Source organism: Drosophila takahashii, chromosome X, assembly GCF_030179915.1.
Source record: "Drosophila takahashii strain IR98-3 E-12201 chromosome X, DtakHiC1v2, whole genome shotgun sequence".
In the NCBI taxonomy this organism is placed as follows: Eukaryota; Metazoa; Arthropoda; class Insecta; order Diptera; family Drosophilidae; genus Drosophila; species Drosophila takahashii.
The window spans coordinates 5,076,828-5,094,972 of record NC_091683.1 but is presented as its reverse complement, the minus strand read 5'-3'; the positions used below and the strand labels follow the sequence as shown (position 1 = coordinate 5,094,972).

General features: G+C 39.4%; 1 protein-coding gene across 3 annotated transcripts in view; it reads right to left on the bottom strand.

The window, feature by feature from the left end:
* The window catches only part of kek5 (kekkon 5), a 120,503-nt gene that overhangs the window by 3,574 nt on the left and 98,784 nt on the right, over positions 1–18,145 (bottom strand). For all 3 annotated transcript variants that reach the window (XM_044396158.2, XM_017155600.3, XM_070218698.1), the window contains one exon: positions 3,263–5,175. In XM_044396158.2, coding sequence (XP_044252093.1) covers positions 3,263–4,778 — 1,516 coding nt within the window. In that variant the 5' untranslated portion in view covers positions 4,779–5,175. The remainder of the gene's footprint in view (positions 1–3,262; positions 5,176–18,145) is intronic.

Below are 18,145 nucleotides of genomic sequence, written 5' to 3'. Positions count from 1 at the left end.
GGTTTTCCTAAATCCCTTTTTTTCCATCACTTTCCTAAAAATATATTTTTTGAAAAATTTTTACATTTTTTGATTTTTTGCGAAAAATGGGCAAAAAATAAAATGGTCAGGTTTAAATGCCAATCGATTGGAAATTTAATAATGAGTTCAGAAAGGTATGACAATCCATATTTGGATCAGTATTTCCATATTTACGGTCAAAAAACGAAATATTTTTTTGTTAAAAATTGGGATTTTGTTTTTGGTAAAAATTTGACTTTTTTCTGTTGGTTTTTTTGCTGTAACTTGGCCAAAAATGGTCTTACACAAAAAATACATACAGTTTTGAACAGATAACAACATAATAAATAAATCCATGACACTTTCCGGGTGATCTTGAAAAAATAAAATTTTTGTCAATTTTCCATTTTTTTATAAGGGAGTACATCATCATTTTTTGCAAAAAAAAGGCAAAAAAATAAAATGTCCAGGTTTAAATGCCAATCGATTGAAAATTTAATAACGAGTTCAGAGAGGTATGACATTCCATATTTGGATCAATATTTCCAATGTTACGGTAAAAAAACGAACTATTTTTTTTGTGAAAAATTGGTTTTTGGTAAGAATGGGAATTTTTGCTTTTTAGCTATAACTTGGCCAAAAAAGGTTTTTAGATAAGTTTATAAAGCTTTTTTGTTAGCAACCAAACCACACAGAAAAAGTAAAACGTTTATTATATTTGATGTCCTCGAACAGAACACTCCGCATTATCCGTTCAAGGGGCTTTGGCTTTCAAGTGTTATGCGCTTCGTTGGTAAGCCCTCTGCCGCATAATCCGAAACGGGGGCAAATAGTTTTTGACAGGCATTTCTTTTGAAAAATAATGATTCTTGGGTAATCCCCCTCCGTATCGGCGGCGCTTTGGCAGATGTCAACGCTTGTTTGCCCCATCGGACAATCGGACCATCGGAAAATCGGACAGGGAAAGCAGCATATAAGTGACACACGGGTGCAGCAGTCCATCAATTGGATTCAATTGTCTTTGCAATTGTCAATGCAATTCAATTGTCAACACCAATTGGCAATTTATTTGCTTATTTTATTATTTATTCTAGCCTTAAAGGACAAAGAAAAGTCTTGTAAATGTAACGAGCACAAGATAATAGGAAAAATATTAATACTACAAATATAAAGGATTCCTTTAAACTAATTCTTGATGATACTTTCTTTACCTTTGATTTAAAAGAAACTATAGGTCAAATCGCCTCAACAACCTTAATATCTTTACCGATTTTATACAAGTTTTATGGGTTTACTAATTCTTATCGCTATGTAAAACATTGTTTTCAATCGGACCATTAATTTAAAAGTTATGAACAAATAAAGGAACACACACGTGCAAGCAGTCTCTTCACACTTCCTTTAGCTGAGTAAGGGGTATCTGATAGTCGAGCCTCTCACTTGTTCTTTTGTTAATAGGATGGCTTAATTGCCCCAATTAATACAAAGACTCTACCCTCAAACTTAAGACATCACTTCCTTATGATGACTGATGAGTGTGACTGCCTTATCGACTGTGGCGTGGTAATAGATTCCGTCCGACTAAAGGTGATTTACGGAGTTAATTTAGTTTGACGGCACACCGTTTAATATTGTCCTTTTGGATGGGACTTGTATTCGCGCTACGTACCTATATATATACATACTAGCATACACACGAGTATGTTTGCTTTGTGAAGCATTTGGAATAGCGTTTACGTAATAGCTGATGAGCAATTCGAAATTTAAAACAAACATCCGAAGGCCTGACTGTTGAACTGCTGAACTACTGGTGTTTTAGCGCGACAGGATGACCTGGATGGGTTAGGAGACCCATTCCTGTGTGTGTGTTCGTGTTGCCTTTTCCGCGAAAATAACAAGTGTGTTGACATTGGCGTTGGAATTGGCATGGTCATGCCGCCAATGCCATTGACAAACGTCCTGGAGTGGCAATTGAGATGGAAACTTTGGGTAAATAGACGACCAGGAACGTGGCCCTCGCATCATTTGGTGCCCAACCGCCATGATGACACAGGAAATAAGTCATGTAGCTCGTTATTAAAGGACAAAAAACTGTCAAAGGTATTTACAAAAAAAAATACTACAAAAGAAGGGAGGGGTGCTTTTTTTACAATAGTCGTAGCTCACTTGATGTTACTGCTATCATTACAAGTTTTATTTATTAAAATTAAACGATAATCCCATTTTTTTTTACTCAATGACACTGATTATTTTTGATTTTTATTACAACACTCAGGCGGCAATAATCATCGCCATTGTTGATTAAAACAACTGGCGAAATGTGGTCGGTTGTCGGTTGTGTCGTCGGCACCCCTAGGAAATGCATTAAAAAAAAACGAAAGGGAGCAAAAATAAATCGCCCCCATACCATGAATTTAATTGGCTACTAAATACGTAATACTACTCTTTTTTTTACAAATAATAAACGTTAATGACGAAATAAAATATGCAATCATGGTCAACATGTGTGGTTACAATTTAGTTCTGCGCAACAAAAACTCGAATCCTTTAATTTTTGCGTTTAAACATTAAACAGAATTAGAAGCCATTTAAAGCTGGGCATGTAAATTAATTTGTAAATCAGAAACACCACAGATTGACACGACCTGTTGGAATCTCCATTGTTTTGGGAAACACTTTGTATCAATGCAGGAGAAAAGGTGGCAAATTAGGATACACCATTAAAAGAAATGATCATAGAAATTAAACTATTGAATTTCAAAAATATCTTAATAAGATATAAATAATAATACTTTTGGCAGTATTAAAATTAAAAACTCGATATAGAATTGAAACTACAAAGTGAAAACTTTAAAATATTTACAGAACAGATTTTATATTATTCAGTATTAAAATAATACCCCTCTCTTGTCTAGTATATTTTCAAAATACCACTCTTCTAGTATATCTAGTATATTTTCAACACAACGGGTATTGAAAGTTAAATACCACTATTTAAAATGCTATATCTAGGATATTTTCAACACAACGGTTACTAAGGGTTGGAAATACCACTCTTTTACCTAGTATATCTATTATATTTTCAAAGCAACTGCTATTAAAAGTTAAAAATACCCTTATTTTTCTAGTATATCTAGTATATTTTCAAAACAACCGCTATTAAAAGTTAAAAATACCCCTATTTTTCTGGTATATCTAGTATATTTTCAACTCAACGGGTTTTAAGAGTTAATCTTAATTTTTTTCTTGTTATAATACTCACCATAAACCGTGTCGTCGAGCAGCGTCTTCTTAATCTCGAGCACATCGTCGCCGCCGTCCACGCTCTCGATGTCCGTGCGCCGTGGCGGCTTCTCGACGGGATTGACCTCGTTGAGCAGGCTCTTCTGCATCTCCATAATGACGGAGCCCTCGAGCATGGAGCCGTTGTGCGTCTTGTCCAGCTTGGACGAGATCAGCCCATCGCCGCTCATCATGGTGGTGTCCTTCTGGTAGGTCTTAATCCTTCGGCAATACCAGAACAAGGCCAGCACCACGACAATCAGGAGTAGCAGCAGTGTCGTGGTAATCAGGCAGATGATCAGGAACACATTCGTTTGCGGATCAATGGTGGGCGCTCCAATGGCACCCATGCCGCCCAATCCCATGCCATCGGACGAGGATACGGCGCCGGCATAATCGCCGCTGACGAGCAATTGGAACTCCGCCTCCGCTCTTCCTCCCCGATTGTCGGCCACACAGGTGTAGGCTCCCTTGTCCGAGGCCCGCACGCCCACGATGCGCAGCTCCGAGGTGAGAACCGAGGACTGGGACTCCGCCGCCATCGGCTCCACGGAGGTGAGGACTCGCACCCGGGGATCGTACTGCTGCAGCGGCCGCTTGTTGTACACCCAGGTGACATTCGGCCGCGGACTGCCGACAATGCGGCAGGGCAGCGAGATGTTGTCATGATTCGCCTCCACAAAGGATCGCACGGAGCCCAGGATGCGTGGCCGGCAGGCAAAGTTCTCAGAGGGCACCTCACTCCACAGCTTGCCACGCAGCTGCGGCGGCTCCTGGCAGTCGGTGGGCGGCGTATACAGACGCTTGTTGATCGCAAAGTCCCGGAAATCCTGCAGCTCGCAGCTGCAGTTCCACGCATTGCCCTGCAGCGACAAATGCATCAGCTTCTGCAGATCCCGGAATGTCTCCCGATGCAAATGGGCCAATCGATTCTGCTCCAGCGAAATGGCGCTCAGCGCCACCGTGCCGGCAAACACATGCAGTTGCACTTGCCGCAGTCGATTGTTTCGAAACTCGATGCGTGAAAGGTAGCTGAGATTGACGAACAGGTGATTCGGCAGCACTTCAATCTCATTGTTGTTGATTATCACGTTGCGCAGCTTCTCGAGGCCAGCGAACGTGCCCGGATGGAGTTCCCTTATCCGATTGCCCGACATATCCAGCTCGATCAGGATGTGCAGACCCTTGAAGGCCTCGCGATGCACCTCCTGGATGGTGCAGTTGCGCAGATAGACCTTGTGCACATTGGGCAAACCGGCCAGGAGGAACTCCTCGCGCCGCAGCTCGGGTATTTGGTTGTGGGCAAAGTCCAGCACCTGCATCTCGTTGCTCATGTCCAGGGGAATCTTTGTCAGCGCCTTGTTCTTGCAATCGGCGCTCTTTTTACCCGAATTCCAGTGGCAATGGCAGGGGCCGCAGCTCTGCATCCAGTCGGATGTCCCAGCTGCTAAGGGGAGGAGGAGGAGTAGGAGAATCCCCAGTCGTCTGGCCATCATAGCTTGGTTTTGGGTTCTGGGTTCTGTGTATCGGGATTTGTTTATAATCCGCGACAACGAGCCACCGAACACGTGCCACCAAGTGGTCGGGATTCCGGTAGTCCGGGGCTCTTTACTCGCCTCGCCGCGTCCTGTGTACGTGCTCTAAACTAAACTCCTGCCCTTTTTCGGGGTTAATCCTTTTGACGCACTGTTAATTTGATTTCTGCACCCTTCGCTTCGGCTTCTCTTTCGGCTTGTGTTGTTTTTTTCTTCCTTCGTTCGTTCGCTGTGCCACTCCTTGATCCTTGCGAATGACAAGGCCGTGATTAATTAATGTCCCGTCGTCCCGGCGGACAGTGGTGGGCTCTAAGCTCGCAAATAGCCGTGCTTCTCCTGCTCCTGCTGATGTTTTTACCTGAAAGAATGCGCAAAAAAAACGCAGAGAGAGTTTGTCAATTAATAAAGTGTTTCGAAAAGTGTGTGCTTTTGGTCCACCCCAAAAAAAGGACAAGGATACAGGGGATACACGCGTTTACCCATGGGGTTGGATTGGGTTGGGTTGGCTTGGGTTTCGGTTTGGTTTGCTAACGAGGCAAAAGGTGAGACATTAGCGGCAAGGCCAAAAAGGATTTGCCTTATTGGCAAAAGTTTGTTGTGTGTCATCAATGGGGATTGGGTAATTAGCGAGAGGCATTCGATGTTGGCTATGTGTGCACACATATGGTCTGCATCTTCATCTTCATACAAGAGGATTATGTTGGGATCGACCCAAAGAAGTAACAAATGTTTTTATATCCTAATTTGCATACAAGTTTTATAACCATATTTTATGTGCTTTTTTTTTAATTTTAAGTAAATGGTTTAAAAATATTTTTGTTAAAATAAAAATTAGATCTGAACTTTATCTAATTTCGGTTTTTAAAACAAAATTTGTCACCCAAAAGGTATGACTAAAATTCGCTTTTAATTTTGTTTAATTAATTTCTTATTTCTCATTTAGTCATGACTAATTAACATGTTAATTATGTGGCCATGGCAATATTTTATTTTGATTAATTAATGCAAAAATATTAAAGTGATAAATTAAATATAAATCACCTAATTAAATACATTTTTTTTTGGTGAAATGGCTGCTAATTATTTTCTAAACATATTTAAAGATATCACAGCCAGACCAATTAAAATAAATCAGAGTTAAATTAAATGAACGCTTGTTATTTTAAGTGAAATGCTGTGAAATTGTAGGTCATATTTCACTTTGAATGGCAATGCAAGTATTTTACCCTACAAATTTTTAAATAAATAAATCAAATAAAAAATCCGCACCACAATTAAGAGGATTTTCTGGTGTTGGTTGGCGGCGGCAGAAAGAAAGAATCCCCCTCCGAATCCCCGAAAGAAGATTGACAATGGGACGACAAAGGCAGAAAACAGAGAACAGGGATTCGGCTGCTCCTGTTTGTAGGTTTGTAGGTTTGGAGCCTGGAGTCCCCTTAATCTCGTTCGTCCTCTACTCGTTCGGCTCTCCAGCTCTTCAGCTCTTCAGGTGGCAGTCACAGCGGCTTGATTAATGAAAATGTTGTTAAACTGTGACAGTTTGCGGCTTCTAACTGACTTGCGGCATCGCTGCCAAGCCATCAAAAGCTGGCCCGCCCAGGCATTTTCTGCTCTCCACAGGGTAAAAGTAAAGCCATCATATTGGATGGTAAAATGTGAAATGGTAGATGGGTTAGTGGGTAGACCCACCGGGCGCTTTTCTTTTAAGCAAGTGCAAACAAGACAGCAACAAAAAAAAAAAGACGCTGCTGCGGATGAAGTACCGCCTTTTTGGCATTGAGCCGGGTTCCGCTTTAATTAAGCGCCATTCGTGACGTCAACACTTCTAAAGACCCAAAAAAAAAAGGCTCCACGTGCTCTTCTCTCATGTCGATCCACTTTTCCGGACAAATATTGGTTCAACGCTGTTGTTGAACCCCCACAAAACTTTATTAAATACCGAAACAAGCAGACGACATCAATTATTTAGGAACTATAAGCAGTATAGAAACCAACATTCATTTAAAAAAAAAATTGATTGAGCAATTCATAAGTTTGACAGTTTTTTTCCTTGAGATATTATTTATTCATTGGAAAATCAAGAAAAAAAACCATTACCCCTAATTTTTACACGAATACAATATTCCGTTGAACTCTGCGAAGTGTAAAGCTTATAAAACGAAGAAGGAACCGACTTAGAAACACCTTGTACTTCAATTTCTGTTAGAAAAGTATTTATCTTATAAAATTTAATGATATATTTTCACAAAATGAATTCATTTTATGGCGCATCTAATGAGTTTTGATAATTTAATTTTGTTTTATTAAATATTTAAATGTTTTATTTGATTTTTATCCAATACATTTAATTATAAATGATTTATTTGATACAAAATTGAAAATCAATATCACAAAGGCACTCTCAATTTATTTCGATGATTCTTTCCACCTCTTAAAAAACAAAGTATAATACATCCATTTCACCTACTATTTACAAATGTATCGAAATAAACAGAAAGACAAATATTTGGTGTTTTTGATACATTTTTAGATTGGCTCGCCTTTTGTGGCGGTTTTCGTTTCGTTTCATTTCGTGTCGACTGATTTCAAGTTCAAACCTTCGCAAAGGAGAAATCAAGGGGCGGAGATAAGTGGGGGTTTTAAAGGCCGGCTCGTTTCATTCGTATATTCAGTTGGATGGATATATGGATATATACTTTGAGTATGCCCGTGTGTGTTGTTTGTTTTCCTTTTGTTTGTGCACAATTTTTGTAATTTTTCTCTTCGTTTTTTTCGACGTTTTGCTTCTGTTGTTGCTGCCTGTGTGTCAGCGGTTTTTTGCTCGGATAGAAAAAACCTCAAAACAAATTAAATATGCAAATAAAAGAAAAGCGGTGCAATTTTTCGCTTTGTTAAATATTTTCTCAATGGGTTTTCGTTCGTTGTTTTACCACTGGGTGTTGGGTACTGGGTGCTGGGTTGATTTTAAAAAGGGGGTTTCGTTCTATTGTCGTGGGTTAGAAAGTGCAGGTTGTGAAGCTTCGGTTCTTCAGTTCACAGTCCGTTAGGATGGGAATTTCGTGCGGTGAGCTGGTGGGTTGGTGAGTTCCAGGCGAAGAACCGCCAAACTTGGATTAATACCTCAAAACTTTTGAATGCGAAATCGCAGCCATTTACAACGACGACCCACAAAACTTTTGAGTTACGCTCTGTGTAATATGTATATGAAATTTGTTTGTTTGGCAAAAACCAGTAAATCCTTGCCTTTGTCCCTGTTCGCAAATTAGCATTTTTAGTGGGTTACTCGCAGATTAGAAGCTAAGCAATTCAGACTGGGGATGTGTATAGAGAGGAAAAGTCAATATCGTATCGAAAATATCGTAGTTTGGTATATCGAAATTTAAAAAATCGAAAAATATCTCATTTATCGTTAAAATATCGATGTTATCGAAAAATAAATATTCCAATAATCGATTTTTATACAGAATTTTCATTCTTAATTCCGACCATTTTATACAATCTATGATGATTCAGAATAACTCAAGAGAATTTTATTTCTTAGCCAGTACTTCCTTTCCTAGTTATTTAAATTAAGACAAAAATGTACATGACAAAAACCCACAATAAAAAAAATGTAAATATGCAAATGTGTGAAATGTAATTTTCTTCGTAAGAGAATACCATTTGGTATCAAATCAAAGCTTATAAATCCAACCTAATCCTCTGTGCCTGCAACGTGCCAAAAATACAAAAATATGATTTTAATTTCATCTTTTCATCACATCTATAAATAAGGCAATACAAATTGATTGTTTTATAAATAACTTAAGTCCGCGTTCGCGTTGGTTTCGGTTTCGGGGCTGCAAACTGCCATAGAATTTAACGTTGTCATTTTATTGGCAATTGCGGTTGTAATTGCTATATGGTGGGCACACGCCCCATATTCAAACGATAGGATGGCTGAACTGAAATGAACCCGAACTGAACCCCGTTCCCGAACCCCAACCACCATGAAAGTACGGGGCCTGTCCGCAAAATCCATGGACGGACAGACGGACGGACAAACGGACAGACGGACGGCCATTGTCTATTGTCAGCTTAAATCGATTTAAACAAATTTAATTGCTTTGGTTTCGGTTTTCGTTTCGTTTCGTTCATTTTATGGCGCCCAATTCACTTTTCTTTGTTTTTTTCTGTATTTTTGTTTTTTGTTTTCCGCTTTTTGGGTTCTCTTCTCCATTCTCTCCATTCTGTCGTATGCCAATTGGCAATGGCATTTTAAGTGTGTCTATGTAACAAAAGTTGTTGAACCGTTGAAAGCGGACAAGAATTCAATTTTTTGTTATTTTGTCGTCACAACAATTTGTTGCTAAATGAAGCGAATTTCTTTTTTCCTTTATTATTTGCCCTATTTTTCCGATCCATTCGCGTTAAAGTAAGAGTAACAGTAGCAATAGCAATGTCTATATTGGGTGGAGTATCCTCCACAGCTCCACTTCACCGTGGGAAACTCAAGCCACAAAAGCTCCTTTGCCTATTTTTACATCAAGGTTGTTATAATTTTGGTCCCCAAGGATTGTAACGCGGTAAGGCCGTTATTTTCGTTCTCATGTGCCAAAAGGCATTTTCGCTAAAAGGTCAAAAATAGGTCAAAGAAATTTAAATGTACTTCGATTCTGTTGCAGCATTATTATTTTAAATCTAAAAAAACCTATAGTTTTATTTATTTTGTTCCCCCATGGCTTAAATCAATTTAAGGGTATATCAACTTCGACGTTTCCCATTTAACTTCCTCTTTTGTTTGTAATTGCTCTCTGAATGCGATTGTTAATCTAGCTTCTATTCAAAGAGCTTGCCATAAAAGCATGCGGTTCTTGTACGAAAATAAAGGAAAAAAAATGGAGAAAAGAAAAACAATTTCATATACATATTAGCTTTTCGTCGTTTTTCGCCACTGATGGCGACGAACGATGCAAGAACACTTCTTCACACATGTGTTTTTGTTCTCCCAAATTGTATTGGTGTTTGCTCTTTCGTAAGCACATTTTTGGGCACTCCTGGTCTATACTCCTGGTTATTTGTCCCCTTTATAAAGCGCTTTTATTGCGGTCATTGTGGGCAAAACAAACTCACTTTGTGGTTTCATTTTTAAAGTTTCTACACCCAGAAAAATGATGGACAACATTTTAGGTCATGCATAGCCTAAAACATTTTAAATGGACTAAAAGTTCCTTTTTAGGTCATGTACTGCCTATAAATTTAAATTTTTGGTATATTTGCCCTACTATTTAGGTCCCGTATAGCCTAATATTTTAGGTCAGCGTGGGCCTTAAAATTAATGCCTTTTACCTAAATAAATTTGCACGGAACTCTGATACCGTTTTGGCAACGCTATAATTCCCAACCAGTTATAGCGCGGCTTGCATGGTAACCCACTTCGATCGTTGAATAAGACAGCGATTTCTCTGCTGAACAGTGAAGCCTCTTCGCTCGTTTTTGTGTGTTGGAATAATGACGACTTCTTGAAGACTAAGCCGACATTGACCTCGAGTTAGCTATAAATTTCTCTGTATTTACTTTATAATATGAAACATTTTTCAGTACAAATTTTTAGGCCAAAGAAAGCCTAAAATTTTGGATAGGGGTTTTCTCATATTTTAAGGCAGCCAATTACCTAAAATCTAGGCCAAAAATTACCACATTTTAGGCCATTAATGGCCTAACATTTTAGGTCATACAATCCTAAATTTTAGGCCATTCAAGGACTTAGCTCCAGTTTTAGGCCAATTTTACCTAAATTCTAGGCCATTTTTTGACATTTTAGGTCATTTTTTTTTCTGGGTGTATACCTTTGAAGAACAAACCTTTTAAATATCGAGCAAAAGTTTTAAAAAGTAGTTTTAAATTATTTAAGATATCAAATATATATACGCTCGCACTTAACAAACACTATTTTTTCTCTACTCATATTTAATTTTCTTTTTGGAATATAACTGACTTTTCCTTAAAATGCCCACTGTGCACTTAAAGCCTATTTGCAAATTACTCTGTGTCGAATTGGCGAGACCCAAGTGTTGCTCGGTTACCCGCGCTTCAATGGTCATTGCAATCATTTAACTGAATGGAAATGGAAATGGTGGGGACGCAAAAAAAAAAGCTATCTTCCCGTTTCTCCTTTTCTTTTACATGGAATGCTTTATTAAAAAATGCAATAAAAGGCCTAGAAAATGGAGAATATTTTTTAAATTAGAGATGGTGGCAACTCTGGACCATAAAGTCTTTACGGGAGCCTTTTATAACTGTGATAAATCCCATGTTAAACCTTTCCCATTTAAATATTTCAAGTAAAATTTAATACAAAAAATTAAATAAAGAATATTTTTTTAATTGGAGATGGTGGCAACTCTGGACCATAAAGCCTTTATAACTAGGATTAATCCTATGTTAAAGTTTTTCACATTTAAATATTTTAAGTAAAATCTTCCCCCATAATTTTACCACAAAGTTCAAGATTTAATTCATTATCTTTTAATCTGAAAGTGGACATGGAATATCTACTTTATGTTCGGCTTTCGAAATGACTTCTTGAGTGCACAATAAACGTGTGGTGTGCTGCTTACAATGTTGACAAATTCTTTGGCGACGGCAAGTATTTGTCCAAGTCATGCGTGGGTATTATTATTATCGTTACTGTTGTTGTGGCAGCATTACATCAGAGTGCCGCGTTTACATCGCTGCTGGCAGGCAGGTGCATTTCGTTGCCGTTCGCGTTCAGGTGCATTTCCATATCGAAAATTGGCAAGCTGCACGCGACGGCTTGATAAGTCGCGGTGAGTCGGGCCTGTCAACATGTCGCATGCCAATCATGTGCAGTGCATAGAGAGGCGACTATATAGAGATGCATCTCGCATCCCATTTGTCCATTTTCCTGGCTCGCAGGTGCTGCAATCATTGCCATATTATATTGGGCATGTTTCATCTTTCGCTACGGACAGCGACATTTTAAGGTTTCTCTTGTAGGTTGAGGTCCGAGAGTTCGAGTCCAACTGTCATCTGGCTGCTTGCCTAATCAAATATTCAATTTCTTGCTCTTCATGGCTCATGATTCGTTCCGTTCCGTTCCTTTTGGCCCTGCTGCAGTTTGTTTTTCAATTTCAGTCGAAGAAGCTTCACCAGCTCCTCCGACTTTTGTCCAGATCACCACCTGCCACGGCCACGCCCCCTTCAACACGCCCCTTTTCAATTTGCTCCACTTTGGGATTCGCCAACTCCGCAATCCCCTCATCATCAACGCCTCAAACATGCATAGAGTATGCCAGGCAACAGGCGACAAAACTTTCGCTATCGAAAACGCTAAAGTATGAAGGCGGAAAAATCACAAAAAAAAAAAGAAAAAAAGAAAAAAAACCAGAAGAAGCTGAAGAAAAAATTGAACTTTCTTGATTAAAGTGTCTACTCAGTTGGCGAGCGAGAAGAAGACGTGATGGCGTGAAGGCAAATGTTTGAGGTGGCGAAACTTTTACGCCGCCTTCGGTTGCGAAAGTTCAACTTTAGGTTGGTTCTTAGTCTAGACAAGATGATGGGCCCTATGGATTTTGTACAGCTCTCTTCGCACCACATAAATCAAAATATTAAGCATGAATTGCGTTTGATTTATCTCAAGTTGAAATAATGGGTTCCTAAAAAAAAAGTCTGCCTTAAAAAACAAAAAAAATATATTTATAGATATCACTTAAAGTAAAACTGTACTGTAAAAATAATGTTCTTATTTAATTGGATCTAGATTTTTTTCCAGTGTACGACCTGATTGGAACTACGCCCAGACATGAAACCTGCGAAAGTGCTGGACTTGATTGCTGCGATTATAATGATTCAAAACGGGGTAGCTAAGTTAAAACGAGTTGGAAAATAGAGGCAAAATTCTTTAATTTGGATAAATTTTTAAAACAAATTTGTACCAAAATTACTACAAAAATTGGTTGGATAATTTGGGTTATATTTTCAGTGGATTCGGTTTCAGTGGCGTTTTTTTGTTCGCCATATTTGTAAAGCACTTTGCGCATTATTTAAGCTTTTTACGTTTCATTTTAAATAATATCAGCATAATTTACCATCTGAGCAGAGCCATCATCCCATTCTCTACCCCGCAGATCGTCGCTTGAATAATTGATGCTTGGGAACGAGGAGTCCTAGAGTTCTACACAGAAAAAAAAACTCGATACGAAATAGGGTCTACCTTATTTCATATAAATTAAAAGCCGATATGATTTATGTCAAATTTATGATTCAAACATATCAACTTGATATCATATTAAATTCCAAATTTAGTATGGTTTTATCAAATAATGTAAAATAAGATTATTTTTATCTTTATTCATATCAAAATGATCTGGAAAGCATATAAAATTGACCAGCATATATCAATCTAATCTTTTTTGTCAATTTTTTTTCCCGTGCAGAATCCTGGAGTCCTGTAGTCCCGTCGTCCTGGAGTCCTGTCATCCTGGCCACCCCATCCTTCCACCGTCCTGCTCTGCCACGCAAATGGCCCTGACGTTATGAATTTCTATGCTTAAATCGTTAACGGGCGGCGGCGGCAGCGACGGGCGTTGAGCTCAATATTGTGCTACTCATTTACGATGCACTTACTCACTCACACGTCAACCAAGGCGCACACATTCGCACGAGATATTATTATTACACGCAACTGCGTTGCCATTTTGCGAACAGCCCTCGCCCTTCGCCATTCGCCATTTGCCGTTCGCCATTCGCCATTCAACGTGTGCGCCATTTTTGTAATACAATTTAATTTGTTTTGGCCTGGTCGAGTCAGTATACTCAGTATCGCGCTTACGTCATGTGGCCTGACCACAGAGAGGATGATGGTGATGGCTCTTTTTACCCTCCTTCTCATTCCCATGGCCCCACACTTTGACCTACGACCTACGACCTACAACCTACAACCTATATGTACCATATATACGGCAGACGACAGACGACAGTCGACAGGACAGGATAGAACAGAACAGCAGACCGACCACCCACAACAAAACCGACGAGCTTTACCAACCAACCAACACGCATTATGCCATGTGCTCAGTGTGCATAATAATAAAACACGTACATGCAAACGTGGAGAACCGAACCGAACTTTGCATCAATCATATCGTATTCGATATGGACAGTCAGTCAGTGTAATTTCCACAGAGCCACTCTGCCCTGCCCCATCCATCCATTAGGCTGGGGTATATTCTTTATTTATGAATTCATCGTCAGGAACAACGCCTATTAATGGGTAATTCCAGTAGATCCAACACTCCCCATGCACAGAGAAAAAAAGATCTTAGAATATGATTCCAATTTAATTTGGTCATGGAATTGAGAAAGAGTCAAGAAAGATTCCTCTTGAATCAAGAAAAAGTGGTGTTTATTTAAATAAAATTTTTGTCTTATTAAAATAACTTTTTTTATCTTATTTAAAGAATTTTTTCTTATTTCAAGAACATTTTTGTCTTATGTAAGAAACATTATCACTTACATGAAGAATATTTTAGTCTTATTTAAAGAACATTTTTCTTTTTTTTAAGAACTTTTGTTCTTATCTAAAGAACTTTTCTTCGTAATTTAGATACAAAATCTAAGAACTTTATTTACGTACTTTTCCCTCAGTGTACCCATACCCGAAACCCACTGCCATATATCCAGTCGGGCCCCAAATTACCAACCGCTGAGATGACCAATTGTCTGTCCGATAAGTCCTTGGCATTATGTGGACTCGTGGCAATATGTGGGAATACATTTTGTCGACAGTTGTGTTTTCGAGGGGTGTAAAGAAAAAAAAAGTGCATTTACCCATCGCCTCTAGGCCCCGCGAACACAAACCCAAACCCGAACCGCTCAAGGCCCATTATGCTGTCCACATTTGTTGTGTATTTTACCTTACAAATGTCGACAGTGTCGAATCGCCTCATTACAGGCGCAATTTTCATTTGAATCGATGGTAATCGATTGACAAGTGTTTTCCCATTATGACAATTACACACAAGGATATATAATGTAGCTAAACATTACGAGATAGCACTGGGCTTTTCGGATCGTTTAAAAAGGTGCCCAAAAGTAGGCAACACATAATTTCCGAATTAATAAACTATGAAACTTTATGTTCGTTTTAAAATACATCTGAGATTTCTGACAGATGAAATCCGTTCTTCTTAAAACTCTTGCATTTTCAGCGCTCTGGAACAAATAGCATGCCACGAAATTAGTGGGCTAGGTGAGAAATGGCCACCATGCAGCTATGCAGCTACAACTACAGCTCGAATTTTGCGCCTGCAACTGGCAAGTTGTTAATAGGCCAAGCCAGGAGGAGCTGGCTGGCACCATTTATCTGTGTATCTGCTAATTTCCGCACTACGGCTTAGTTGGACTGCCACGGCAAGACGGCAAAACGGCAAAAGTCCAATTGCAGGCCCCGAAAAACGCCCTTTATTTTCATTAGCCACCGACCAGAAAGCAAAAGGCAGCCGGCATATGAAGGTGAAGTGGTGAAATGGCGCCACAGATCCCAGACAGAGAGAAAGCTGGCCGAAAAAGAGAATTTCCATTAGAACTGATTATAAAATAATTCGCTACAAATTTGCAATTAAAAGAGATCAGAAGTGAGAGATAAAAACTCATGAAAATGTATAGTTATTTTACAAACGAGAAGATCTTAAAGAGAAAAGTCCAAAGGTATGTAATGATTTTTTGTTGCATACTTTCAGACAGCTTTTAAAATGATTTGAAACGGCCAAGTGATTTAGCATCCAATTCGATGCTAGAAATAAAACCTAAAATCAAATAAGAATAGAATTTCCATTAGAAGCGATTATAACATAATTCGCTAAAATTTGCAATTAAAAGTGATCAGAAGTGAGAGATAAAAACTCATGAAAATGGAGAAGATTCTAAAGGGAATCGTCCAAAAGTATGCAATGATTTTTTTGTTGCATACTTTCAGACAGATTTTAAAGCGATTTTAAACAGCCAAGTGATTTAGCATCCGATAAAATCAATAAGGAAAATACAATTGAGCAGCCGCATATTAAAATGGCGCTCGAGTGTACCAGTTGACTCTTCAGTAAACAGATTTGCGGCTCAAACTTGAGGTGCGCCATTTTTAACGAGACGATGGCGAGATGGCGAGATGGCGAGATGGCTCCTCATTTTACCCAGACGACGATGGCCCTTTCTCATCGTTCGCTCGTCGCACTGAGCCATTCAATTCAATTGAGCCACCCTCTTACAGTCGTTTGCGCAAAATTAGGAGAACATTTAACGCTCCGTTGCAGGCGGATGGATGTTTTGGATGGGGATGAGGATGTGGATGGGATTGGGAATGGGAAATAAGAGGTAAATGGGTCCTTATGGACCTGTGGGCGTGGCCGTCGCCCCGACAAAGCTGAAGAGCACTGAATAAGAAGACCAACTACGCACAGCTTATTACTTAGTGTCGTCGTCTGGCATGCCGCTTCTGACCATTGTTGTTTGTCTTAGCGCGGTAACACTGCGCTTGTCCCCAAATCACTCCACTTCCCGGTTTTTCGTTTGTTTTTCTCACTTTTTCCAGTTGCGAATATCAAAGGAGCGCCGTCTAGACGCGACAAATGGCTGTCGCAGCTCTCGAAGCTCTCGGAACTTCAAAGCTCTGTGCGAAACTTCTTTCTATTCGCCAGCACTGAGCACAAATCTACACAGAAACATAATAACAAACCCAAACATAAGATTTTTCAAATATTTTCGATTTTGAATTATATCAAAGGGTACTCTACATTTTTAAATTTAATTTGTGGTTTAAAAATAAAATAAAATTATTTTTTTTAGACATAACTTTCTTTTTAGCGTTCTGCTCTGCCCGTTCTCTGCTGCCAGTCCCACACAGTGTGTCATTTAAATTATTCACACAACTGAAAGACCTTATAAGGATCATATATAAATATTAAAAGCCAAGGTATCAATAGAAAATTCTTCCGTATAAGATTTTTTGCATCCAAAGTAAGGAAAGGAAATTCTTTCAGTGTACCAGTGCCAGTTAGGCGGGCCAAAACTGTGAAGCTAAGCTCTAAGCCCCTGACGCAAGCCACTTGTGTCACTTTCCTGCCTTCCCAGCCCAGTTTCTGAGTTTCCCAGTTTCGCAGTTTCAGCCTCATCCTTGGAGCTGTAAAAAATAAGTGCTTAGAAAAAATGGCAATTTACTTTGGTTTTACATGGCGACAAGGCACGATTGTCCCTTCCTCTCCATATCCTCTTCCCCTTTCCAACCACTGCCTGTCATCCCCGCGTCGTCTTCGTCGTCGTCGCAGCACAGAAAGGAAAAAAGTAAGAGCTGAACTAAAATTTTATGCCATAAAAATTATTGTCTCGAGATTTGAGCACACAAAAGGTGGAGGCGGCGACGGCGATGGAGTCGACTGTCGGCCAAAAGGGTTAGCAGCTCCGCCCTCCGTCCTCCACCATTCTACACACAGAGTGAAGTGGAACAAATGCGAGGGGGTCGGGACTTAACAACTATAAAATGACTTTCAAGAAAATTAAGACGTTCGGTTTTAGATGGGAGGGAGGGGGGAGCACAACTACAACTACAGGAAATGTGCGAGGAGAGTTCGTCGAGGGAGCCAGCGAATAGCACAATGTTGGGTAATAGCTTAAATATCTTAAGGGCTGTCGAGGGATGTAAATAAAGAACAAAGGTTCACGAATGATATATATCGACCGAAACTTCCCTTTGAATAACCTATCGAAATAATCATTCTGTTATTGTTATCGATTTGTATATATTTCAAAAGCAAAAGTTTTTATCGAAAGGATCGGAAATATCGATAAGATATCGATAAGTCTATACTTTCTGCATCATCCTCATAGTTTTTGTGATTCTCCCTCGGCCCCATTGATTTAATCAATTGTGCAAACAAAAAATTAAATTGGTTCAGTCGAAGATCATGTCATGTATAGACTTCCCTTTGGTGAAGGCAGGCGGGGAAACTGACAATTTCTTGGTACACGATGAAATCGGTAGTGGGGCGGCGTCAGGACATTGCCCGACATCTCTGCACCTCCTTCTCCCCCTTGCCAGTCCTTGTAACGTCTATTGCTCTGTTTGCTGCAATCCAGGGACAAGTTTGATGGTGAGCTGCAAAACCACCCACATCCGGTCTTCGGGGTCTCCAGTGTAAACCGGACCAGGGATGCCCAAAAACTTGCTTATTGAACAGAAAACACCAAAACACATGTGCCAGAGTGTTGCTATTAGTGGCAAAAAGCAACGGAAGGCAAAAGAGCCACATGCTCTTAGGGGGAGCGAGCTCCTTTTG